The 26,480-nt window shown below is 36.1% G+C and overlaps 2 protein-coding genes across 2 annotated transcripts in view; both read left to right on the plus strand.

The window, feature by feature from the left end:
• l(3)72Dn (UTP4 small subunit processome component l(3)72Dn) overlaps window positions 1-10,661 on the plus strand; it is a 29,329-nt gene extending 18,668 nt beyond the window's left edge. The window contains exons 14-18 of the mRNA XM_089238725.1: window positions 1,531-1,631; window positions 1,765-1,860; window positions 5,609-5,788; window positions 8,068-8,157; window positions 10,459-10,661. Of these exons, the coding sequence (XP_089094851.1) occupies window positions 1,531-1,631; window positions 1,765-1,860; window positions 5,609-5,788; window positions 8,068-8,157; window positions 10,459-10,575 (584 nt within the window). The 3' untranslated portion in view covers window positions 10,576-10,661. The remainder of the gene's footprint in view (window positions 1-1,530; window positions 1,632-1,764; window positions 1,861-5,608; window positions 5,789-8,067; window positions 8,158-10,458) is intronic.
• Window positions 10,662-16,701: 6,040 nt separating this feature from the next.
• The window catches only part of LOC149089703 (monocarboxylate transporter 9-like), a 29,855-nt gene continuing 20,076 nt past the window's right edge, over window positions 16,702-26,480 (plus strand). The window contains exon 1 of the mRNA XM_089238788.1: window positions 16,702-17,057. Within this exon, the coding sequence (XP_089094914.1) occupies window positions 16,853-17,057 (205 nt within the window). The 5' untranslated portion in view covers window positions 16,702-16,852. The remainder of the gene's footprint in view (window positions 17,058-26,480) is intronic.

Here is a 26,480-nt window from a genome sequence, read left to right on the forward strand (position 1 = left end):
GCAAGTTTGAGATATTTATACCTGAAAAATCAGTATGGTTTTAGTCCTTGAATGCTATTCATACAAGATGTTTTTGGGACCTTCAGGAAGTGCTCGCAAGTATGAATTCAGACATGAGCATCAAGCACCTCATGGTGCACCATGGTGCTTGCGAGCAACAGATTGAAGATGCTGATCTAAATCATAGTTGCATAAATTTTATAGTTTGCAGGCAATATTTTTCCCAGGATTGCTTTTATGGGCTATATATAAGCCAAATTACTGCTTCAACGGTCCAACATCAATGAAAAACACTAATAACTAATTCAAACATCCTTTTTTTTTTCATTCTAAGTTACTATCTCCCGTTGGGGTATTGCAGCAAAAATCAATAATAAATTATATAATCTTATTTCATGTACAAGCATAGTAGTGCAAGTTGATACCCCAATGCAGAATATGTCGTAAACTGTGACATATGTCGCAGAACAATCTCAATAAGAATTTTAAAAAAGCAAATCTTCTTGCATAAAGAAAACGCTATTATGGAAACTTATATCCAAGCATTTTCAGTCATCTGAAGGTTTGAAAAGATGGTATTTTTTCGGCCTGAAATATACTGAGAAATTGACTTTTCTGGATGTCATGCCGTAACTGATATTTGGAAAGAAAGGTTATTTGCCTCCTCCGGGAATCGAACCCGGATCCCCTTGCATAGCGGGCAAGTGTATTGGAAAAAAACAGAGAAACAAAAAGTGTATTGGTTATCGCACTTGCTCGGTAGGCAAGGGGACCCAGGTTCAATTCCCAAAGTAGGCAAATCACTTTTCTTTCCAAATATCAGTTTCGGCATAACATCCAGAAAATTCAATTTCTCAGTACATCTAAAGGTTTGTTGCAGAACAGTGTGAAACATTCTGGTTTGGGGGTAAGATCCTCACCTACTGTAGCAAAAGATCTTCAAGCATGTAGTGAGTTAGATATCCAATTCATTCTTGTCAGAATCCTGATGTGGGTTCATTAATGTCAGTGTAACGCAGCATCAGGAACTACAAATCAGATACCAGGATGCAGAGATACAACAGAAATGGCAATAAGATGACCGCAGAACATGTTGCACTACTGCAGGAAGTCCCCCACCAAGGAGCTAGTATACAATCCCTCAGAAAGATGAATAAAAGAATAAAATGTCAAACACTGCTGTTCGGATTGAGCAATAAACTGTAGGTCCCTGTATAATTAGCCCTCACATGTAGACAACGACCATCATGCAACAAAAATGATTATTTTGTATGCATATTACATTTAACCACAAGTCCTAAAACGTATTTTGAAATGAGGATTTATTTTTCTGGATTGCTTCTTGGGCCAGATAAAACTCTCAAATTGGGTCTGATTGGCCTGACAGCCAAAGTTTGTGCACCCATTTTCTGAATCAGATATCTGTATACAGTATATTTTATGGAATTCAGATTTTTATTTTATTATTTCAACATAATTACTCATCAATCATTTATTCATTATAACTTTTTTCAATTTCATATATTTCAGATGATTTTACAGACTCAACCGTTATTAGCTGCTGTGATAAATATTTGGCTCTGAGTTCTATCAAAGGCTCTGTTTTGGTTTTTGATGTGGAAGAATTTCAAGTTTGTTGCTTAATGAGTTTCCTCATTTATTACATTCATGTTTAATCTTAAATATTTTTTGTAAGTTAAATTTCGGAATTTTTTAAAAGGTTTGATGCTTATAACACATTTTTTTGTTTTTTTCCGAATATAGATGCATTCACAACTTCCCTCTTATAAATACCCACCAACCGCTCTTTCATTTGACCCATCATCTGCTCATCTCGTAGTTGTTTATAGTGATAGAAAAGTAAGGATTTTTTTTTTCAGATTTTTCTGCATTTTTCTTACTTGGTGTTTCTCTATTTATTCTTTATTTATCAAGATCACATTATCTTTTTACGCACTGTTACCTGTACTTAAAGGCTCAGTTACACTGCTGGATGAATTTATAGCTATTCACTAATGAGTAAAGAACAAGAATGAGCACATTGTAACTACCAGTACAAGTTTAATTACACACAGCTAGTAAACTCGCTAACTAGATTCTTTAAGTTTTAGCTATACAGCCTCTATGAACAAACATTATGTGATGCAAGTAATTTTGTCACTAACAATGCCCACATAATGTGTAGTCTAGTTTTTGTAGTTCATTTTTAAATTACATTTCACAGTAAGGAATGGAATAGCTTACCCCCGGAGGTAGTAAATTGTAACACAATTGACACGTTTAAAAAGAAATACGATAAACATGTTGGGGTAAATCGAGAAGCTATCCATACTTAGAATAAGACAACCATAAGTATTCTTTATGGGCATTGTACAATATTTTATCATGTGTATATATTGTTTACAATTTTTGTTAATTGCATTTTTAATTGGATTGCTATATTTTTTAAATACACTGCTGGCCACCGTAAATGCAACACCCTGAAGGAAGCATGCAAATAATATGAAATTTACAACATGCATTAGCGGAGGTGAGATATGCAAATGATTAGGATTTCAGCGCAGACGCACATCACACACACCTGTGGCGCCACTTCAAAGCGCTATTTAAGGCTTGGAGATTTCGACGATTTGAAGTACGGCAATTGTGTTTTTCTTGTTGTTTTTTCAAAAAAATGATCAATTATGCTGGAAAACAGCGACCATCTTTTGATCAAGTATCCGAGTTCGACAGAGGAAGGATAGTGGCCTACTGAGATTGTGGATTATCTTTCAGGGAAATCAGTAGTCATGTTGGACGAAACCAAACAACTGTAATGCGGATATGTGATCGTTGGATGCAGGAGGGTACGACGGACCAACGTGTTCGATCGCATCCACCTCAGTGCACCACTTCACGTGATGACAGGCATATTGTGCGTATGGCAGTGACGGATCGCTCAGCCACATCACGAACCATAGCACAGCACATTCAGTCTGTACCGCATCATCCAGTGTCTGCACGTACCATTCGACGCCGTTTACAGCAGAGTGGTCTGTCCGCAAGACATCCATTGCTTCGTCTACCCTTGACGCAGAACCACAGACGTCTCTGCCGCCAATGGTGCGATGAAAGAAGGATGTGGACGGCACAATGGAATGAAATTGTCTTTACTGACGAGTCACGCTTCTGTCTGCAACACCACGATGGTCGGATTCGAGTCTGGAGACACCGTGGAGAGAGGATGCTGAACAGCTGCGTTATGCACCGCCACACTGGTCCTGCACCGGGTATTATGGTATGGGGCGGTATTGGATATCACTCTCGCACTCCTCTGGTACGCATTGCCGGTACTTTAAAAAGCCAGCGCTACATCTCCGAGGTGTTAGGACCAGTTGTCCTTCCTTACCTTCAGGGCTTGCCCACAGCTATATTTCAACAGGATAATGCGCGACCACACGTGGCACGCATTGTCCAAAAGTTCTTCGTCAATCACCAGATTGAATTGCTTCCCTGGCCAGCTCGCTCTCCGGATCTTTCGCCGATAGAAAACATGTGGTCCATGGTTGCTCAACGATTGACCCAGATTACATCCCCAGCTGCCACACCAGATCAACTTTGGCAACGCGTGGAAGCTGCTTGGTCTGCTGTACCCCAAGAACACATCCAAAGTCTCTTTGAATCAATGCCGAGGTGTGTGGCATTGAACCACACTTCACAGAAGTCTATAAATTTAATCATTTGATGCTTGGTCAACATGTTATCTACAAAATAAATATTGTTGCGATATCTCTTGTCTTTCTTGGTGTTGCAATTTGGGTGTCCAGCAGTGTATATGACATCCATATTTTTATGGGCATCTTTTTCGCAGCCACCTCGTTGGGCATTTTGCCTGTTGTGGCGTTGTATTTGTATTTGTTTATTTGTAAGACCTCGATATAACGTCGCCCACTTTCAAGGTCAATTTTTAAAGATCCCTGCTGGCATAATTAGTAAATTAAGTTTACTCACCATTAAGTGTCATTCTGCTTATGAAGAAATTTTAATTTTCCCAACGGGTGACATATATATATTATATTAAGATCTGTAATAATAAGAATCATAATTATTTCTATTATTTCACTTCGTATGTTCTATCGAAGACAGGGGATTCCAGTACCTAAGTGTATATATTGCATGTGCCGCACTTACAAACCAGCTAGCAAAAAAACTCCAGCAAGTGAAGTACCACCCACCCCTTTCAACTTAACTCACACTAGCAGAACAAGTTGCAAATTTATTACACAACTTAAGTATTACACATAGCGACTTTAGTAGCAGAAAGAACATCTACAGGGGAGTAGCGAAGTAAGCTTGACCACAGTGATTTAGCCTCAACGCATGTACCACAGAAGTAGATGAAATGACTGCCTCAGAGGGGACTCAACCACAATATAACAACCCAAAAGCTCTTATAGTCCAGTGAACTCACAAAGTCTATATTATGTCTCTAAATATGGTAATTTATAATGATGGGGATAGAGATGTAAAATTCTTGATAATAATCTTTAGGAGAATATTCTCTGAAGGAATTTCTATTATAAATTAACTTAAGAATATTCTTATAAGTTCTTAATGATAATATCCTCCTGTTATTTATAATATAGTTATATATAATGTCCTTGAGAATATTCTCCAGAATGACTACTTTTATAAATTATTGGGGAATATTATCAAAAATAGTAAGAATTATTCTCAAGTTATTAATAATAGTCCTTCAGGATATTCTCGAATATTCTCTTTGATGAGAATATTCCCCCGTTATAGAAGTCCTTTTTAGAGAGTGTTCTCAAGAATATATGTAATAATATATTATAATAAATAATCTCTATAAATAACTTAAAAATAATTCTTATTATTTTAGTAAGAATATTCTCTAGTAATTTATAATAGTACTTCGAGAGAATATTCTCTATCCCCCGTCTCTCTTCCCGTCAAGAAGACAGGAATACTGAAGTTTGTATTACACAATATTAAAGTTTGAAAGCAAGAAAAATTAAACCAACATGGCTGAATTGCACAACTTATAAAGAAATATGAGTGATACAGAATTTAAGTGCATGTACATTGAAAAAAACAACAGTTCTGTATCTTCTTAGAATGAAGGTGATTATATAAGAATAAGTCTTATTAAGAAACTAGTTTCCTTTATCAATCAACTTTGATTTAATTTCTTTTGTTGTGAACTTATTTCTAAAATCTTTATAACCAAACTTTTAAAACCTACCATCATGAGAATTCTCGAACTAAAAGTTGTCATTGGGGGGGGGGGGGATTATGCCAAAAATTTCTTTGTTTCAAATGTTTCAGGCAATGAAAACTGGTTTATATTTCCATAATATAAATAAAATTAGTAAAAAAATTTACTTATTTAAAAAGAAAAATGATTATTCTCCAATTTTTACATCCAGGAGAATATTCTCACCTCACATCTCTAGATGGGGATTAACCCTTTTCTACTGTATTGATTCTAAACCCTGTCAATGTTTTGTTAGATTTTTCTCCTGTTTGATAACTTTTCTTGAAATTAATGTTGGAAAAAAAATTCAAGTTGAGTTAGAACTTAATGTTTGCTCACATTTATTTTCAGGTAATAAGTTATGATATGGAAAGAAAAGTTTGCAGAGATTTTTGTTCATTTGGATGCATGGAGCGTTTTCAGATGAGCAGTTACCAGCCTATAAGAGGACTGCTATATCCAAAGTTTGATGAATCCATTGTGATGTTTTATGATGATGCCAGTATTTACATTATGGAATCTTTGTCTGAGGTACAGATACTTTTCTATCGACTTGGTTTCTATTATTAAAAATACAGTGGATGAAGTAGCAACAAAAATATTTTTAACTCACTGAATTGTGCAACTTCAAAACAGCAATTTGATTAGCTCTTAAATGGAAATTCTGTGCACTGTGTACTAAGCTGTAGCATTTTTATGGGAATTTTTTTTCTCTAGTCATTTTTTAGAGACAGATTATTTATTAGAAATCGCAGTGGTTTGAAAAACATGTATGCCTTTTTTTGGTGCTTAATCCAACCCTTTAACTTTTCAAATGTGGATGGATATATTTCTATTCATATTCAAGAGGGAAATATCCATCTTTTTTGTTTTAAGCACATCAGATATCTTCAATAAGAATCAGAGCAGCCTACTAAGCTCAGCCTTCATGAGCGATAAGATTAGTGTGAAGGTTGTTTTCTAGATTACAGTGAAATCTTGATATAACAATACTCTGCGGATCAAGAAAAAGTATCATTGTAGAAAGATTATCTTTGTATCAAGAAGCAGCAGTTTAACTTCAGAGTATAGACATTTTCAAGCAAGACTTGGAAAAAATGTTGTTGTAGAGGTATTTATTATTATATTGAGTATCATTGTATAGCAAAGTTTCACTGTACCTAATTTTTTATCATAAGTCTAACAAAATTTAGATACAGAATATTAATTATTTTTTGCCTAATTATCAGGGGAAATGGTATTTTGGATTTACTCAAGATGATGATTTTGGTCCAAAACTGTGCTTTCTGTGCTAGTCAAATCAAGTTCAAATTGTACCCTTATATTCAGGATGATGTTGTACTTATACATTAGGATACACTTATATAATTAGGATGATTATACATACATACATAAACTTTGGTCATCAAAACTTCTCTCCAGATGCAAATAAATATATGTACCTTTTTTTTTTGCGTAATGTGTATGTTATGGTAGATGTGATAAATCCAGTAATTATGCACAATCACCGACCATTTTGGTAAGTTCTATAAAGCAAATTTATTGCATTTACTGGTAATTATTCATAATACCCAGCTCGCATTTGTAAATATGATAAATCATTAATAGACTACTTAAATTTACCAGACATTTAGCTCAAAATTCAATCTAGAATGATTGATTCAATCAGTGATGTTCTTTATGTTTAAAAACATTTATGAATGTGAAGGCACCTAATATTATAAGACTGATAATAATTTATACGTTTTTATTCATGTAACACTAAATTTTAATTGAATTTAATTTTTATGGCAAAATATAAGTAATGCTTCCATCACGTATGTGCTGGAGATATTGATAAGTGGTTGGATTTAAGTGATGTTTTCTCTTGTTTTCTTACATATAATTTCATACTTACCAACTTTATTCAGAAGTTATGCATAATCACTTTTAAAAATGATTAATGTAGGAAAATTTATCAAACTTACTGGGATGATTGGTGATTATGCATAATCACTGATTTATCACATTTACCATAACATATATACAGACTGGGTGTAAGGGTGAGTCCTTATTACACCTTTCATCTCTTGAAGTGTTATAGAAACATACTTTGAATTGGAAAAATATCCAAATAATGAACCCATGTTAGGTATGTCATTTCTTTTACTAGGGCCGAAAAAAAATAAATATTTTTTATACCCCCCCCCCCACTTCTAATAAGAAAGTTGTTGCCCAATCTCTTCTGACCACTCAGAATTAAAAAAATCCACGTTTCTAATTTGCCATATTCGCGAAGATATTGCTGATTCAAAGCAAAGGAGCAAGCATCTGAGAAATTAGAAAACCCTTATTAAACTCCAACTCTAACGAATCATCACACTGTTTTTTTCTCAGGTTTGTCCCTTAATATATGCTGTTTTTCACTCATTTTCAACAATTTTGAATCCAAAATCTCGCTTATTATTATACTTAGAATCTTGGAATTTTTTGTTTTATTTTGGATGTTCAATAGAGACGGCATAAGAATTATAAGACAAAGAGTAGTGGGAATCATAAAAAAATGAAATTTAGTATCTTGCCCATAATAAAATAACCTATCCAAAAATTAGCACATTATTTTAATACTTTTTCTTATTGAAGTATGACTCTATGATCACAGGTTCAAAGTTAAAGGGGCGTATATAAGAGAACTGAACTTAACACCCTGTGTGTTACGACCAATGCCATTGCATATAGACTGTTATACTCGAAACTAAATTTTGTGCAGTGCATATGTGATATCTTCCTTATCCTACTGCAAAATTTTATGTTATGATGTTTTTATTTAGGTTGAACCAAAGGCAAAACATGTCAAAGCTGATCAAATTGCATGTTTGCAACCTAAAAATTACAAGTTTTTGAGATTGACTAATTACAAGGTATGTCTTTGAAAAGTTAATGTACATTCAAACCTTACTAAAACTCAAAACCACATGAAATTCCATTGTTGATATGAAAGGAGTTGGCTCTCACATCGATTTCAGTTGCAATGATAATGACATTTATTCAATGTAAAAGGATTTTGCAAGTATAGATTAACTGTTTCAGAATATACACACACAATGTTTCTAAGAAGAATTTGAGGAAATTTGATTAGCGGCGGAACTGTTAGCCAGATATTGGGTCTCTCTGTAGTCTTTTTATTCTGTATGCTTCTTTATCGATGAGCATGAGGGGGCCAATAATAAGACTTTGTCATCCCTGAGTTGGCTCCTTGTTGTCTTGTTCTTTAAAGTAGTGCATGTCATTAGCCATGGACTAATTTTCAGATATATAATTTGTGCGATACTAGCAAATATGGGTCAAATCCCATAAAGGTACTGAATTTGTCTATCAGAAACCCTTTCAATTTGAAGCTAATTGAAATTTCTCATAGTACTAGATAGCCTTAGAATGTGTTAAATTTTATATGTATATATACAGTAAAACCTTGTTAAGTCGTCACTCTGGTTAAGTCGTCATTTTTCTTCAGACCCTTCCAGCTCTCATAGACCACAATGTTATTAAACCCTCATTTACTCGTCGCTAATTTCGGTTAAGTCGTCACTATGAAAACGTTTGAGAAAGAGGAACAGACTGTTTTTATGGCTCCCATGAAAAAAAAGAGCTTGTTAACAACATTGCCATATGCTTAAAAGTCACCATAAAATCCTATGTACCCAAACGGAACAGTTTAAGTAACGAAAGTTACGTTGGGGAAGTTCATTTGCCGAATAAGGTTTTTGGAACATTGGGGACTGTTCAAGACACCCAAGCTCTGCCGCGAAGGGGGGGGGCATCTCCGGCAGAGCCAAAATTTATTGATATGATTATGATTACATATAGTGCAAGGAAATCAAAATTTATGTAAATCAAACTATCAAATTAATCAAGTTAAAGTCAAAGTGCGGGCACAGATAATAAATAATCATAGAAAGCATGGACTCTACTAATTTAGGACTTGAAATTTAAACAAAATATCTTTGTTGAAAAAAATTTGACATTCTTTCCCAAGTTGAGGTCTTCTGTTTACTTTTCCTTGCCCAGGGCCCCTCCATCAAGTCAAAAGTGTTCGAGATTACTTTGAAGTAGCATCATGAACTACTGATGAAGAATTGAAACACTAAAATTAAATTTGATGTATGTGTAAAATTTATGTGCAATAGAGACTTTTGTTATGAAGAAAGGCTACTTATTCAAACAGTTGCTCTGTTAGTCTATAAATTAAAAATTGCTAGTATAAATCAAAGTGTACAGTACATTTCACCACAATAATTTAAGTAATAAGAGATAAAAAAGATAAAAAATTAATATTATTTTTTCTTTCGCAATCTATAAATTTTATTAATATTGTTAATGATTCATACTTTAATAAATGTCATATTACTTTAAATTTTTCTACGATTTTCATAACATTGCACATTAAATCTAACAGAACTTCGCTTAAGTCCTCACTCCGCTTAAGCTGTCATAATTTTTTAGTAACTTGAGGTGACGACTTATCGAGGTTTTACTGTATTGTCCATCATGAGTCACAATCCGTGATTGCATTCTCTTGAAATTATGAGTTTATACTAAAAAATCTTGCACGTGACATGTTAATGCTAAGTGTTGGAAATTTTTCTTTCTAATTGGTTAACGTGAAAATTTCTATTGTCCCGTCAGTTTCCTACTATATTGGTATGATTAGAGAGTTCTGTTTTCATCCAAACATTCTGTGTTAGTCTATGTACAGTGCCTCATCTAGATACACAGCCAGCAGAGGCAAGCACACATTTTAGTTGACATGAATTACTTCTTGGGTGAGACAATATACTAGGGAAAAAAAGTGTGTAGACCCAAAATTTCCCGATTTTGGGTCTACACACATTGTTTTTTTCCCTAGTACACATTTTAGTGTCATGTGTAATATTGAAATGGTAATTAAAGGGTGAATTTTTGGCAGCACCCACTCTCTTCCATTGCCCGGGGCACCAGACTCGCCTGCTCCCTCTCTGGTTGCAGTCCTGTTTATGTATTTAAATGCAAAATTTTCAAGAATAACGACTATTCATAGTTTCCGTGTTATAACTTAAAAGTGTGTAGCTATAATATAGAAGAAATAGTAATATAGTTCGAATTTAAGGGTTTCTGTTTGTCACTGATCTATAAAATATTACAGAATATTGGTAAGTCTGACAAATTCTTTCTTTTCCTTCCAGCACATTCTGGATATGCACCAGTTCCATGATGGAAGTGTTTTTCTAATTGAAATAAAACCGGCAAAGATAAAACTCAATCTTCCATGTCCATTGTGGAAAAAAAAATATGGTACTTAGAATCTTCGTGTGCTCAAGACATCAAAGAACTGATATGTCACTTTTACATACCATTTGTAATTAAAATACCACTATTGTTTAAAAAACCGATGCTTCATTTTTACATTTCATTTTAAAAAAGATTGATTTTAACATGTATTATTGTGCCAATAATGTACTGGTGTAAAAAGAGCCTCTCTCTCGAACCTGTAGAAAGTGAAAAAAAATTATAGGTAGAGAGATTTTACGTTAAAACAAAGAAAAATATGACCAAAACATCAAGAATTTGATTAAGAAAATTAAATACCTATTATAGCTTGCCACGTACTCAAAACCACAGCCATAGCGTTGGTAGAACTTTACCTCCTAAATATTTTTTCTCTCTGCATTGCAAGAACCATTGTTGAACACATCTACCAATATCAGGATAAGTAGTTTTTACAGACAACAGACATTTAATCTCTTGATATTTTCATACTTGTTTCTAGACATTTCTTAGTTTCTGATTAAGGTTGAAAGAGTACAGCAGGGAATTTCAAAGTTAGCTGCATCATTATCACTTATCAATCATTTTTATATGAAAACCACAACAAATTTCACTTGCAGAATTATAAAAAATAGGGTTTTTTTATTTGTTAGATGGCAGTAGGGTTCCCATTGTAATGCTGCTCTTGCATGCCGCAAAGCAGAATCTTGGAAAGATTTTTGAAAAATGGAAGGAAAAACTTCTCAGAACACTTTTGTAGAAATCTTTATCTCAGAAAATTTGACAGCTAAGAGGTCATTGCAGAAACATAGGTGGAGATGGGGTTGAGGGGGAGGCACAATGATGATGATGCCAATAGATATATATACACATTGGCATAGGCAAACGGTGAGTTTAAACTAGAGTAACCAGACATCCTTTTTTTCGATGTCATTTCAAGCACATCCTACTGTTTTAGAAAATTCACCCTTTTGCCCCCCTTTTCAGGTTTTCGGAATTATTTTTCTTTTTTTTTCTATGGAAAAATTTTCACTTTGAAATACATATCTTCATTGGCATAAATGTTTGTGACTTCCCCTTAGTTGATTTGACCAATCGCCGTCTAAATTCCCAGAATACAAGAACCGATGTTCCCAGCAGGCAAGGCAAACCTCAACATATCCAGTAATAAGAATACCATTGTTTACTCACCAGCATCTAATGCCGGGTACTGAATCGGGAAGGAGGGAGGGTGTTGCCTTTCCCAAACAGAAAGCAGGATGTGAATTCTGATTCTTAGTGGCGCCATCCGTTGTGAAAATTTGTCACGTTAAAAAGGGTGAGCGCGCAGGCGTCCTACTTTCTCAGTTTTCGAATCTGGTTACCCTAGTTTAACCCACTTCCCCACCTGCTCCTGTGTTGAGGTATGGCATTATCCTAGGTGAATTGATATTCCTGGTTTCCTTCTATCTGGCTGGAAATGGACCTCTCCCGTTATAAAGCATAAAATTTATACCGATATCCGTATGCTTTGAAAATTAGAAAAGAATGGGCGAAGGGCGGCGAAATTTACGTAGCAAACCATAAATCCGCCTCTGGTCATAGGAGGTAGCTTTGAAATTTAGACGAAATCCTTGTTAGCGGGCGATTGTCAGTCGCTAATTTGAAACGTTTTTCTAACGTGAGTAATCGAAAAAATGATTAAAACTGCAAACACAATGGCTAGCGCTTCACGATCGAGCTGTGAATAGTTTTGTTCGGCCTTCGTCAGAGATCTTGAGGCGAAAGTGAGAAGTCTTAACCATCAGGGAGATGGCTTAAATAAAACTGCTGCTCCCACTGGACTTGCATCAGTAGTGAGATAAACTAGCAAGGTGGGGGGAGGGTTGTAAGGTAACTAAAACTTATCACTACCAGAAGGGAATTTACGGTTTTGCCACTCTTCTCCCCCTTTCTAGCTAATTTTCTTGACCACTTATTTCTCGAATTCGCCGCTTTGTGCTGTATATAACCGCTTACCCCCTCTCACTCCTGTAAGTACGTCTTTGTCTAAACTCTTTTAATCCCTCGCATGCTTCCGTACTCTTTTAGTCTCTCCCATACTCACACACTATCTTGGTCGTTCACACGCACTAGGCCAGTGTTTCTCAACCGCCGGGCCGCGACCCAGTACCGGGCCCTAACACCAGTCACACCGGGCCGTGAGTGATTTGCAGTTTCATTTTTCCCATAAATTTCTCGTTAATTGTGTGTATGACCGGGCCTTTCACTTACACAAAAGACTGGGCCGCGGGCTTCCAAAGGTTGAGAACCACTGCACTAAGCTACTCATTTGGTAAGTTCCATGATCACGCACTATACCAGTGTTTCTCACCCGCCGCCCTGACATCAATCAGTCAAGTCGGGCCGTGAGTAATTGGCCTTTTCATTTTTACCCATTTATTTCGCATTAGTCGTGTGTACGACCGGACTTCCCACTTGCAAAAAAGAAATCAACTGGGATTGGGCTTCGCCAAAGGTTGAGAAGCACTGCTCTATATCATGGTTAAATATTGTGTAGTCCTGATTCTTCCCACAGAGGGAGACTTTTTTTTCTGTAGGGAAATCCGGCTCTTATTTGAGCTTCGATGTTTTAAAATCCGATTTTTTTTCCGACCAATTTTACGAAAATATATTTGGATTAAGGCAGTGATGATTGTTGAATGTTCGTCTTGACTCCGTGATACACACCTCACCAGTTTGTCAGAAATGTCGTGACATACTAATGATATTAATGCCAATCTCAAGTTTTCTTTTTGAGAAACTTTTTTTTTTAAATACGCAAGCTTAACTGTATATGACCCGTGGCCAGGCAAACGTGCAACTTGAAGCGAAGATCAATTGTCAAATGTACTGTTTCGCTGATATAAGTGATGATTTAGATAAATTACATAATTGCTTCAGATTTACTTCATAACAAACGAGTTAGAGCATGCACATGCTCAATCGTCTATTTTATAAAAAAAAATATAACTAAAACCTCTTCGAGGACAATAACCTGCGAGAAAACCCAGATGTTTTCATTTAAAGCATTATTTTCCCCGAGCAAATCACCAAACCATGGTTTGGAATCATTTAAGAATTCTATGGTTCTAAAAGAGACATTTTGGAGAGTTTTCAAACGTTGTTACGTATGGGGAAATGTACAATAGATGGTTATAAAAACAATTTTCAGTTAATGAACTTTATTTTAGATGAGCCGCAGAATTTAATCTGTTTTGGGGTAGAGTATGTGATGGTAATGTGAAACTCGCTGACGTACGGAATTTTCGATGAAGAATACGTATTTACAGGGAGGCGCTACGGGTCTTATAGCACAAGGTAGCAAATTTGAGGAATTAGCGGCCAACAAAATTAGAACGGGAGAAAGGCGGAAAAATTTGTGTAGCCCACCATATCAATTCGCATTTGCGAGGGACTAGGTTAGTTGAGCGACCAAACTGTTTTACCTAGAGAGTTTGCAACAGGGGCGTAGCCAGAAATTCCGTTCGGGGGGGGGACCAAAGTAACAGAACAATGGATTTGGCCTTCTTTTTCCCTTTTTTGGGTCATTTTCTCACATTTCGGGGGGGGGGGACCAGACCCCTAAGTCCCCCCCCCCTCACTACGCCCTTGGTTTGCAAGCATGTGGATGGCTAAAAGAGTGACCTAGAGCATGTGCAAGAATGTGAATTATCAAAAAAGTGACATAGAAAGCGAGGGACCAGGTCAGTGGGAGGGTGACATTAAGCGCGTACTCGTATGTGAATTACGGTTCCAAAAGAGTGTCTTTGAGAGTGTGTGAGCATGAGAGCGACCAAAATAATGACTCGGAGGGCAACGGACAGGTCAGTGAATGACTAAAAGAGTGATATAGAAAGTGTATGAGCATAGAACTAACCAAAAGAGTGGATTAGTGCGTGTGAACGCATGTGAATGACCTAAAGATTGACCACGATATTGTGGGAGCATGAGACCAAAATGGAATGTAAACATGTAAGTGATTAAAAGAGTGACTTGTGGAGATACAGACGTATTTATATGAGGGGGGGGGGGGGCGAATTCAAGAAATGAATGGTCAAGAAAATTAGACTAGGCTAAAAAATGGCTAAAAATCTGTTGACGTAATACTTGAATGGCCCCAGCGTAATAATGAAAACATTCATTTGTAGAGAATTTTTATATTTTACCACAAAAAAAGGCCGTAATTTGTTTTATACATTTATTAGGACATTTTGTAAAAACAGTGTTTTACTGCAATAAACTTTTGTGTAATGCAGTAAACACTTTTACAGGGACGAAACATTCAACTGAATTTTATTTATTAACGTATTCAAAAAACTGATTGTTTCGCACTTTTGCTCGTTTTTTTCTCAGTTTTTTTGATGAATTATTACTTTTAACAATTCTAAAACTACTCTTAACAATTCTTAAATTACTCTCAGTAATTCTGAAATTATTTCTTTCGGTAATTGTGTTACTATTTTTTCATTAATTATAGGTTTTCATCAATTATGAAGTAATTTTTTTTTCAATAATTCTAAAACTATTTCTTTCCATTAAGGTGTTTTTTAGCATTTCTTTAAATTCTGTAATTATGTATACCTTTTGCATGCCGAATTTCACCTCTCGAAATATGTAGCCTATATGAAATCATATAGGCCTTAAAAACCATTTTGGCTCCGGGTTTCCCCCCCCCCCCCAGTTCGTTATGACGGCCTTTTTAATGTGTCAAATGCACAGCATTACTATTAAATTCGGAAAGTACCTCACAGTTCTTAATACAGCAGAGTACGGACCGACTTCCATTCGAGGCACAAATGTGAGCCGATCTCCCCGTTAAAAGTCTCGCCACAGACACAACAGGCCTACAACGATACGAAATACTATTAAAACACTTCATGCATAGTTATAAAAACTAATGGCAGATGGCAGGACTACACATAACAAACATTACACAGAAACAAACTTCACGGAAGGTTCACTTAACTACTATAAGGAAAGCCTTCCACCTAATTCCCTATAGCTCAGTGCTACACGCACACACACTCATCCCAACATGTACCAATTCGTTAGAAGTTCCACAGGGGAATATGGACGAGGTGCGTGTCTTGTTTAGTAGTAGTAGTGTCCAGAGCGCTTTAACGTATTGTTTCTTGGAATTTAATAGTTTTTCTATGTAAAGTAGCTATTTTCTAAAAATGGTCGGCGGCCACAGCAAAAAGCTCGGAGGGCCTCATTTGGCCCGTGGGCTATGCGATATCCTGATTCCCTTGATCGTTAGGGGGGCCATGATTATCACAAAAAATACGCCAACTTGGCAATGGCACCGACTCATGTCATTTCTTTGGCCAGGGATCTTTAGCCACTTCACGAAATGGCTGGCCAAAGACCCAATTTCGGACATTGGCTGGGTACTGGCAAATTTCGGGCTTTGGACGTAACATATACATTACATTCTTGGCACCCCAGCGTCGCCATAGTGGTGGTCGGCTGAAGTTGGTTTTCTGTGTGGTTCCCAACTTCGAGGCGTGAACGCGAACCGATCTTCCCGTTAAACAGTCTCGCTACAGAGAGCAACAGCCCTACAACGCTACAATTGTTCAATCATTACACTTCACTCACAATTTGAAGTATAGATGGCGGCACTAATTCACGCACGACATCATATACGCACTCAGACTATTAGGTACTCACACACTTCCGGTACAACTCAATCGATAGTAAATTGGCCATGGAGATAGACCAGAGTTGTGCTAGAGTTTGAAAGAAAGAAAAAAAAAAGAACGTACGTTCTTGGAGAGTACTTGAAGCACAAAAATTAGTGCCACCGGTTAGGTAGCGTCTAAAAACTAGTGTCATCAATACACAGCCCGAGTGCATTGCATACAATAGACAGGGAAACAACCAATAATTTTATGCACTTTTCCTTTTCTTTTCGGTTCTAGTTCACGAAATGTCATACAACCATCCTTGCAGCTGATCTGGGTTAGCGTGGAAAAAAAAAAGGTTAAATAAAGAAGAGAAAAGAAAAAAAAGTAACATTTTACGCCGGCTGAATTCGTACATATCATTGGAAGGTGAAGAAAAAAAGCGGCAACAAACTCTCATAATAATGAGTTACGTCTGGCTTCCAAACAGGACGAGGAAAGAAAGAAAAAACCACACACACACCTTTCGGCTCACATGAGATTCATCTCTCGGAAAAAAAAGTAGAAGGGAAAATATAATAAATAAATAAATAAACAAACTAACTTCTACTACTACTAGTCAACAAACTTCTTCCGGCCATTCATTTACCCATCGGGTTCGGTTATGGCAGCAGCAGCGACGGTGCAACGTCCGGACGGAATATACAGCTGGGTCGTGGCAGTGGCGTGCTTTTGGGTCACCTTCGTGACACAGGGTCTCGTACGATGCGGTGGAGTAGTTTACGTGTATGTCATCGACATATATAAAGTCGGTAGGGGACCCGCTTCGTGGCCCTTCATTCTGAGGCTCACCATCTGGAACCTGAGCGGTAAGTGCCTGTCAATTAACTAATTACGTCTTTTAGTAATGCGCGTAATGATTGAATTTCAATTTGAATTCGAAAAGTTGCGATATTTTTTAATTTTCTGAGATTGTCTTTTTTAGCCAACGGAAACTGTGTCCACGCAATAATTAGTTTTGGAATTATTACTTTAATTAGTTTTGGAATTATTACTTTAATTAGTTTTGGAATTATTGCTTTCACCAGCTTTGGAATTATTGCTTTCACCAGCTTTGGAATTATTCTTTCATTAGTTCTGGAATTATTTCTTTCATTAGTTTCGGAATTATTGCTTTAATTAATTTTGGAATTATTTCTTTCATCAGTTTTGGAATTATTTCTTTTATTAGTTTTTGGAATTATTTCTTTCATTAGTTTCGGAATTATTTCTTTAATTAATGCTGGGAATTTTTTCTTTAATTAGTTTTCAGAATTACTTCTTTTATTAATTTTGGAATTATTTCTTTCATTAGTTTCAGAATTGTTTCTTTAATTAGTTTTGGAATTGTTTCTTTAATTAGTTTTGGAATTGTTTCTTTAATTAGTTTTGGAATTGTTTCTTTAATTAGTTTTGGAATTGTTTCTTTAATTAGTTTTGGAATTGTTTCTTTAATTAGTTTCTGGAATTATTTCTTTCATTATTTTTTGGAATTACTTCTTTTAGTTTTTGAGTTATTTCTTTCCTTAGTTTTTGAGAATATGTCTGGGAATAATGTGCATCCTTTTCTCTGTGGTCCACTTCGACTCGTCTGGGATAGAGAATGAAGATTGCATCAGTGACTTTTGCAAATGGACTATGACACCACTATTACCATCAACTACAAAAACAAACGATGAAATTGTCATTTTCTATTGTCATAAACTCATTGAATCTAGTTTTTGATCAAATCGACAATTAGTTTTTTCATTTTGAACCCCGTATATTCCATTTACCCGACCATTCCAAGATTTCACTTTTTTTTTCTCGGATATGACACTTGGAATAATAATTTTATGAAACATTTTTATTTCGTAAATTTTTATTCAAATATGGGTTAACACTCTGGGCCCGGTATGAATTTAAAACATCGATTTAATTCAGTAGACGTTCATAATCGGGTCAGATTCGTTTTTTTTGAATAGAAATATGTTATTGATCGTGTTTTCGACTATTCACTTCTGTCGTCCTTCGCCTTCTACTAGGGATGTGAATGACATCGATTTCGATTCAACCTTTAAACGTGAAAGTGATTGATGTTCCTTCTTCTCGAAGATTCTTGAATCGGTCGGCATGCGTAGCCCATAGAAATGACGTGATTTAAACAAGCCAGACATCGTTTGGAAGTTTTGTTTATTATTCGACATCAAAACAAATTTCTGAAATGAAAAGACGGCGTGTGTTCATGAAGGTTAAAAGTCACGTGTATGAAGCCACTTCTCTTTGATATTACCTTTTCTTTTGGATTCACCGTCTCTAGTAACGCGATGCATCTGGTACATTATCAGGGTCGGCTTTACAGATTGGGGGACCCCAACGCCCAAACAGTTTTTGAAGCCCCTGATTTCATATATTTCACGATGGAAAAGTCGTCATCTCAAAAGGCATACCTGATAACAGAATTTTTAATAAATGCTGAAAAACAATTTGAAAATGAAAAATTAAAATAATAATAATAATAATAATGGAATTACTGAAATTATTTTCAAGAGGAAGAGTGATTCCAAAATTACCGAAAGAAATAATTTTTGAATTTTTCAACCAAATAATTTCAGAATTAGTGCAATAAATAACTTAGGAATTAATGAAAGAAATAACTTAGGAATTAATGAAAGAAATAACTTAGGAATTAATGAAAGAAATAACTTAGGAATCAATGAAAGAAATAACTTAGGAATCAATGAAAGAAATAACTTAGGAATTAATGAAAGAAATGATTTCGGAATTGGTGATAGAAATCATTTATTAATTATTAAAAAAGTGATTGCATAATTATATTAAAAGAAATAATTTCAAGATATATTGAGAAAGGAATAATTATGTAGCTGATAATTAATCACCGAAATAAATGATTGCAGAACAATTTGAAATAAACTCAGAGTAATTAAAAGAAGTACCTAATTAATCAAAAAAAAAAGTTTTCAGATTGGTGAAAGAAATTATTTCAGAACTAATCAAGATTGATAACATTTATGTAAGAATTGATCATAATTGATCCAAAGAATTCAATTATTTTGGGACCCCATTCGGGGCTCCTGTTGGTCCTTCTATTAAGACGTCACTATACATTATAGTAAGTCCTTGTGTGAAACTGGATTCTATCTTACAAGTACCGCTGGTGGCCCGCAGATCAGATGTGGCCCTCCGAGCTTTTTTCTGTGGCCCGTGGACCATTTTAAGATAATAGCCACTTTACATGGAAAAACGATTCCAAAAAAGAAATAAAAATCGTTAGAAAGAGCTCCGCGCGCGCGCGGGGCACTGGAATCTGTAACGCTGTATTTAGAACTGTGAGTTACTTTCCGGATTAAATAGTAATGATGTGCATTTGATGCATTAAAAGTAGTCGTCGTAACGAATTCGGGGACTCGGAGCCAAAACAGTTTTTGAGGCCTATGATTTCATATAGGCTACATATGTCGAGAGGCCGAATTCGGCATCGCCGCTGTGGTGGTCGAGTGGTCATAGTGACGGACTCGCATCGCGGGGACCCGGGTTCAAGCCCCACCGTCACCACAGTGGTGGTAGGCTGAAGTTGGTTTTCTGTGGTTCCGAACGTCGAGGCGCAATGCGAGCCGATCTCCCCGTTAAAAAGTCTCGCCACAGAGAGCAATAGTCCTACAAACAGTACAAATATTCAGTCACTACACATCACTCACTTCACTTCTGAGATATAGATGGCAGCACTGAAAAATCATACACAATACCAGATACACACTCTTACAATTCCGGCACAGCTCACTAGGTAGTAAATTGCCTATGGCAATAGAACTGAGTTGTGCTCGGTTTCAAAAAAAAAGAAAAAAAAAGAGTTTAACAGAAATTCTAAAAAAACACCTTAATGAAAGAAATAATTTTAGAATCATTAAAAAAGCAATTAAATAATTGATGAAAATCTATAATTAATGAAGAAATAGTTACAGAATTGCTGAAGGAAATAACTGCAGAACTACTGATAGAAATAATTTCAGAATTATTGGGAATAATTTCAGAAATGTCAAGAATAATTTGAGAACTGTCAAGAGTAATTTCAGAATTGTTAAAAGTGTTGATGAAAAAAAATTAAGGAAAGTTGAAAGAAATGACTGCTTAATAATGAAAATTTAAAATTAATGGAAAATAGTTTCAGAATTACTGGGACAAATTTCAGATTTAATAAGAAATAATTAATTTAAAAAGAATTAACTAATTAATGAAAGGAAGTTATTTAAAAATGAATGCAAATAAAGTAATTAAAAGTGTTCAATGAAATTTGGAGAATTCTGATTAATAACCCAGGATACCGCGGTATGACTTGGTGGCCCCCGCGGGCCTCGTGGAAAATTTGGCCCGCTAAAAGGTGAATGACCCCCCCCCCCCCCCCGATTTAGTGCATTGTATTGAAGAGAAGCACTTGTAATTAAAAGGGCTTTCACCATTGCATCTGAGTTGGATGTGCTGCAGAAGAAGAAGAATGAAATGGTTAAGACAGGGAATGAGGAAACATATGAAATATGATGAGGAATGTTTATTGTTTTTCACCTACGCAAGACACTTCGTCAGCTTAATGTCAAAGGGAGTTGCGTTTACTGAATACTGATATTATATTCTTCGTTATACAGGGTGTCCTGTAATTTGTGTTGATACGGCCTTCATCTCATCAACCGTCCATCGTAGAGGTGTGTGATTCCAGTTTAAAAAATTCTCGAGAGGCGTTCTCAAAAATAGAGTGAAAATACAGTGTTTCACAAAATTTAAAAAAAAAATCTAAATTTTTATACGATCCCCTTTGTTCTCTTACTTCCAATTAGAAAGTTGTTGCTCTGTATCTCTTGAGGCCAACAGAAAAAATTCCATGTTTCTAAGTGCAATATTCACTGAGATATTCGAACTGAAAAATCGGAGAAGAGTTATGAAAGAACAGCAAAAACTAACGGACACACAACGCTCATTTCCCTCATTTTTGTTGTCCTTTCCCAGCTTTTCTCCGATTTTTGAATTCGAATATCTCTGCGAATATTGCAGTTAAAAACATAAGATCTCTGTTGTTGGATTCAGAAGAGACAGGGAAACCACTTTCTAATTTGAAGTTAGAGGATGGGGGACCGTACAAAAATTAATACTTTTTTTATTTTCTGACATTATTCCACTCTCAAAACTGGTGCATGGTAATTTTTGAACACCGTGTGAGCATTTTTTAAATTGAAACCATGCCGCTACGACCGACGGTTGATAAGAGACAGGCCGTGTTAGCGCTTACAGGACACTCATCTATGTCCTCTTCCACGATGTTGGATCCCGGAATGAATGAAGATTGAAATCAGGAAGGCGTCGGCAGACAAACTAAATTGTTACTTTTTAGGCCTGATGTACAGTGAACCCCTTCAAAAGATGGTTTTTCGAAAAAAAAAGGTTGCAAGCGGGAAAACGCTTTAAACGGGAAATTGCGACGTGTATTAGTAAGAGTTGCAAACCTCGAAAAGGAGTCGTTCTAAGCGAAAAAACGTTCCGAATGAACGCCAGAACTCTTCCGCCGGACTTATCCAGTTGACGAGATAGTCCAGTTTCGTGGCAGTCTGGGAAAACGTTCTAAATGGAAACATTATAAGCGGGATCCACTGCATATATGTTATTTTTTTAGTGACCAAAGATTCCATCGGCGAGCTGATTTCTCTGTTGAAAAGTCTGGCCCACACAGAGCAACAGGACTACAACGATACAATTATTCAATCATTACACTTCACTCGTAGTTAGAAGAAATTGACGGCAGATGGCAGCACACAACACATAACAAGCATCACGCCGAAAGATTTCACGTTAGGTTCACTCCACATACATACACAGCTTCCAGCATGGCCTAGGTCTTCTTCGAACGCCTGTTAAAATCTCTTCTTCGAGACAGAAGGCGGGCCACGATTTGGTTAGAAGGGGGTAATATTCGCAGCAACAAAGTTTACCTGAGACGTGTGTGTGTGTGTCTTACCTATCTTGTAATTAAATCTATAGCACCTTGAAATACTACTTAAAAGGCACCTTACGTGATTCCACAGTACACACTACAGTTGGTAACCTTTTTTTAGCAACATTTGGCGATTTCCTGTTTTTACCCGCAGTTAGGATTCCAATGTCCCTTGTTCTTTTCGTAACATGAACCATGGTCTACTATTAATGACAACCCTACTATTAATGACCAGCCGTTCGGGTACGGTTAAAAAAAGTTAAAAAGCAGTTAAAACCAAATTATGTTATTTACGTACTGTGCAATAATTACTCTATCCCCCCATGGCCGGGGCCGAAATTCTCCCCTTCAACATTACAAGGGAGTTGCGAAAACGCGCGCTTGCCCCGGTGGGCGAAGTAAATACAGTCGGATTCCGTTATAACGAACTCCAAGAGACCGGAGAATCATTTCGTTATAAAGGAATTCTAGGTTTGTATTTGTTATTACATTGCTCCTATGTAAACTTATCTGGAGGCTTAGAAAAGTGTTCGTTAAAATCAGATTTTCGCTATAACTGTATTCGTTAAAATGGGATTCCACTGCAGTTGAACCCCACCCACCCGTTCACCCGGGGTAAAACTCGGAAATCAGTCCGGGATACGAAGACGGGTCCCCTTCACACTCTGTCGTCATGTCACTGTAGTTCACGGACACTTTGGGACGGGACTTTGGAAAGGCTTCAGAAGGTCCGTGAGCCATCATGAGAAAACAATGAGAAACAATTATATTCTGTAAAGGGGGGGGGGTGGAGAGAATATATATATACACATATATAACTTAAGGCGTGGCCTTCGCCTCATTGGCACAAGAGGTCCATCGAACGCAAAAAGTTCAAGAACCCCGGCTACATATAAATATAAAAATGTGGGTGTTCGGGGTAGTGACACCTACCTTCCAAATCGGAATCGAGAAAATAGAAAAAAATGAGTGAATATTTCTCCTGCGTGTAAATAAATGTAGATAGAGCAGAGTTGAAACCGAAACATATATTCTGATCCAAAATGTAAAATATTAACATGAAAGAACACCGAAAAAGTAACCAGGAAATGAAGCCACAGGTGTTACCCTCTCAACGTCATCGTGAAAAGTGCAAATAACACAATAAATAATACAATAGGACATTATATTCATCCAGCATCCCGTGACGAGCAGAAAAAATCACAGACGATTTCATTATTACGATTCATTGTGATGAACGGCTACACAATGAAAAAGCTATTCTTAAGGAAAAACAAACGATTTTCTTTCACTGCCCTAATAACCCGTTTTTTCCATTGTGTATGGCTATAGGGGAAAAATGTCATAATTTTTTAATGATGGATGCTGTAGATCCGATCTTCATTAACTTATTAGCTGCCATTATATTTAGTTTTTTAATGGGTGCATTAGTATTAATTTAATAGGTCGAGAGTGTCGAATAAATATTCTGATCAATCAGACAAAATATAAGGTCAGCCCGTAAGTTCTAAGCGGTTTTTTTTTTCGTTTTGAGCTCTCTCTAAGGCCGGGATTACATTCTATAAAAGTTTGATAAAATCCCTTTTATAAAACTTGAAAAATCTTACCAATAAGGTTATTGGTTACATTCTAGAAAATGCAACCGGTGATCTTATTGGCTTCATTTTTCAAGTTTTATAAAAGGACTTTTACCAAACTTTTATAGTGTAATACCGGCCTATTCTTTAGAGCAGAGATGCACAACCTTTTCAGTCCACGGGCCAGATATGCGGTGTTTCTTCAGACGGCCAGAAACTTGTACAGTCGAATCCCGTTACAACGAACTCTGAGAGACCTGTGAAATTTAACGTAATAACGAAATTTCGTTATAAAGGAATTCCAGATTTTTATATTGTTCCTATGTGAACTTATCTGAGGGATTAGAAAAGTTTTCGTTAAAACGAGATTTTTTTGCTGTAACGGTATTCGCGGAAACGGGAATCGCCTGTATATATAGCAGGACTGGACACACACACTCACTCTTTCACGTTGACAGATACGCTGCTATAAATTCCAAATATTTTATGCTGCTCCCAGCCAGCAATTTATTAACTGCGCAAAGAATATTTAGGTGCCAATACGAATTTTTTAGTCGCCATGGTGACCTGGCACCTAGGATTTGTCCAGCCTTGATACATAGGACCCATATTTTACTGAAGATTCTCATAATTTTGGCCGTCCCAACTTTTTTTTTTATAAAATATCCCGTTTCTTCCCCTTATTTTTAACGAAACTTAGTTGAATTTTCGAAATGAAGAATTAAGTTTGTTTTCATGACTTATAAATTATGTTACGGTAAATATGGCACTATCATAATTATAGTCAGATAAATGACATATTTGTCAAACATATACTCAAACATATTGCTGGGTGGCCCCCTTCCCCACTTTTTTGTTGGGAGGCGACAAAATATTCATTTCACATATTTGCCAAAAGTATATTGATTTTACATATCATTTGTCAAACGTATATTGATTTTACATATCATTTGTCAAACGTATATTGATTTTACATATCATTTGTCAAACGTATATTCATTTCACATATCATTTGTCAAACGTATATTCATTTCACATATCATTTGTCAAACATGTATTATTATTATTATTATTATTTTGGTGAATTACTTGCCTTTGACAATTTTTTGGCTATAATTGGCAATTTTATTTGCCTCTGACAACCTTTTGGCTGTAATGGGCAACTTTACTTGCTTCTGAAAATTTTTTGGCTATAATTAACGATGTGCATACGAATCCCGTACTTTTATAAAGGAAATATGGTCAGCCTATGTGTTTATCGTGTTGAATGTATTGATACTTTTCTACCAGAAGACCTGTCGGGGAGCGGATGGAACCCCTTGGTGACCTGCATTTGGCCCGAAGGCCCGAGGTTGTGCACTCCTGCTTTAAGGTAACCACACTTGGTCTCTCATACGGTAACCTACCCACTCACTTGTTCACTCATATGGTCAGGGCAGGCGAAATGTCTGTAGCGGAATGTCAGGGTCAGGAGTGGAATATCGGGGGCGAAATGTCGGAGGCGAAATTTCCGTAAACCGCATTACGATGGCCCTGACAACAGCAACTGAAAAAGTGATGTGTTCCTTTAGGTTTCTTCGAATTCATTTTATCGTCTCGTGATTTTCAAATGAAAAGGATTTTTAGCAAAAGTGAAACCGAACTATTGTAAAAAGAGTAAAATTAACAAATACATAAAGATATGGGAATAGTTTGAGAGCACCAAAAACGAAACTAAACGAATAATTCTTTTTACCTTTAATTGATGGATGTATTTTCCATGAATAACGGTAATTATATAATTGAGGGATTTTTTTTTCCCCATGAACAACGGCAATTATTATCTATCTGTGTTTTTTTTCAGATAAAAATGAATTTTCCCTCTAAAAGATTTTCTTTTTTAAATTACAACTGATCCATGGCATCTTTCGAAAGAAAAATAAGAAAAATACATGAAGATACAAGAACAGTTTATCAAAAACGAAATTGAACTAATAACCTTTCTTATTTTCAATTAGTTAGGGATTTTTTTCCAGGAATAACGGCAATTATAGCTGCGTGAGATTTTCAGATATCTGAGATATATGACCGAGATGGGAAAAGGAAAAATCATTGAAATATTATAGCAGCATAAATCTTCGATTCCTATCATTGCTACCGTAAGTCACGGTGGCAATGTTCCTATTCACGTCTTTTTTGATTGGCATTTTAGAGCGTGTTAAGAATAATAATGAAGAATAAATTAATAAAATTGCAAATATCACGGTTTTTTTTTTTCTTCTTCTTTTCATTATTCAGCATTTCACAGAAGTTTGACACTATAAACACCGTGGACAAGCTCGTAAGAGACTTGTTTTTGGCATCAATCACCCTCCGGGAGTGAAGATAGAGTGTGTGTGTGTAACCATGGTCCACTTTGGAGTGAAGTGATATTTCATACCCGTGTCTGCATTTGCAAAACCAACGTTCTTCCCCCCCCCCCCGAAACTTCCTTGAAGAAAAGAAGTTTCCTCTTGACGTTGAATAGTAAAAAAAACGGGTTTTTTTTCAGTCTGAAAAAAACAATCTGGCATTTTTTTCATGGTATTTCGAGGGATTTTTGACGGTCCATCTAGTATTACCTACAATAACGTAACACCTGAGCTCATTGTTGGCCGAAAAACCTTTGCCGAATATTTTTAAACCGAAAAGAGTTTTCGATCATACACTGATTGCAAACA

The sequence above is a fragment of the Pholcus phalangioides genome, unplaced genomic scaffold, assembly GCF_987345545.1.
Source record: "Pholcus phalangioides strain wild (caught in Gottingen) unplaced genomic scaffold, Ppha-v1.0 ptg000001l_1, whole genome shotgun sequence".
NCBI classification, from domain to species: Eukaryota; Metazoa; Arthropoda; class Arachnida; order Araneae; family Pholcidae; genus Pholcus; species Pholcus phalangioides.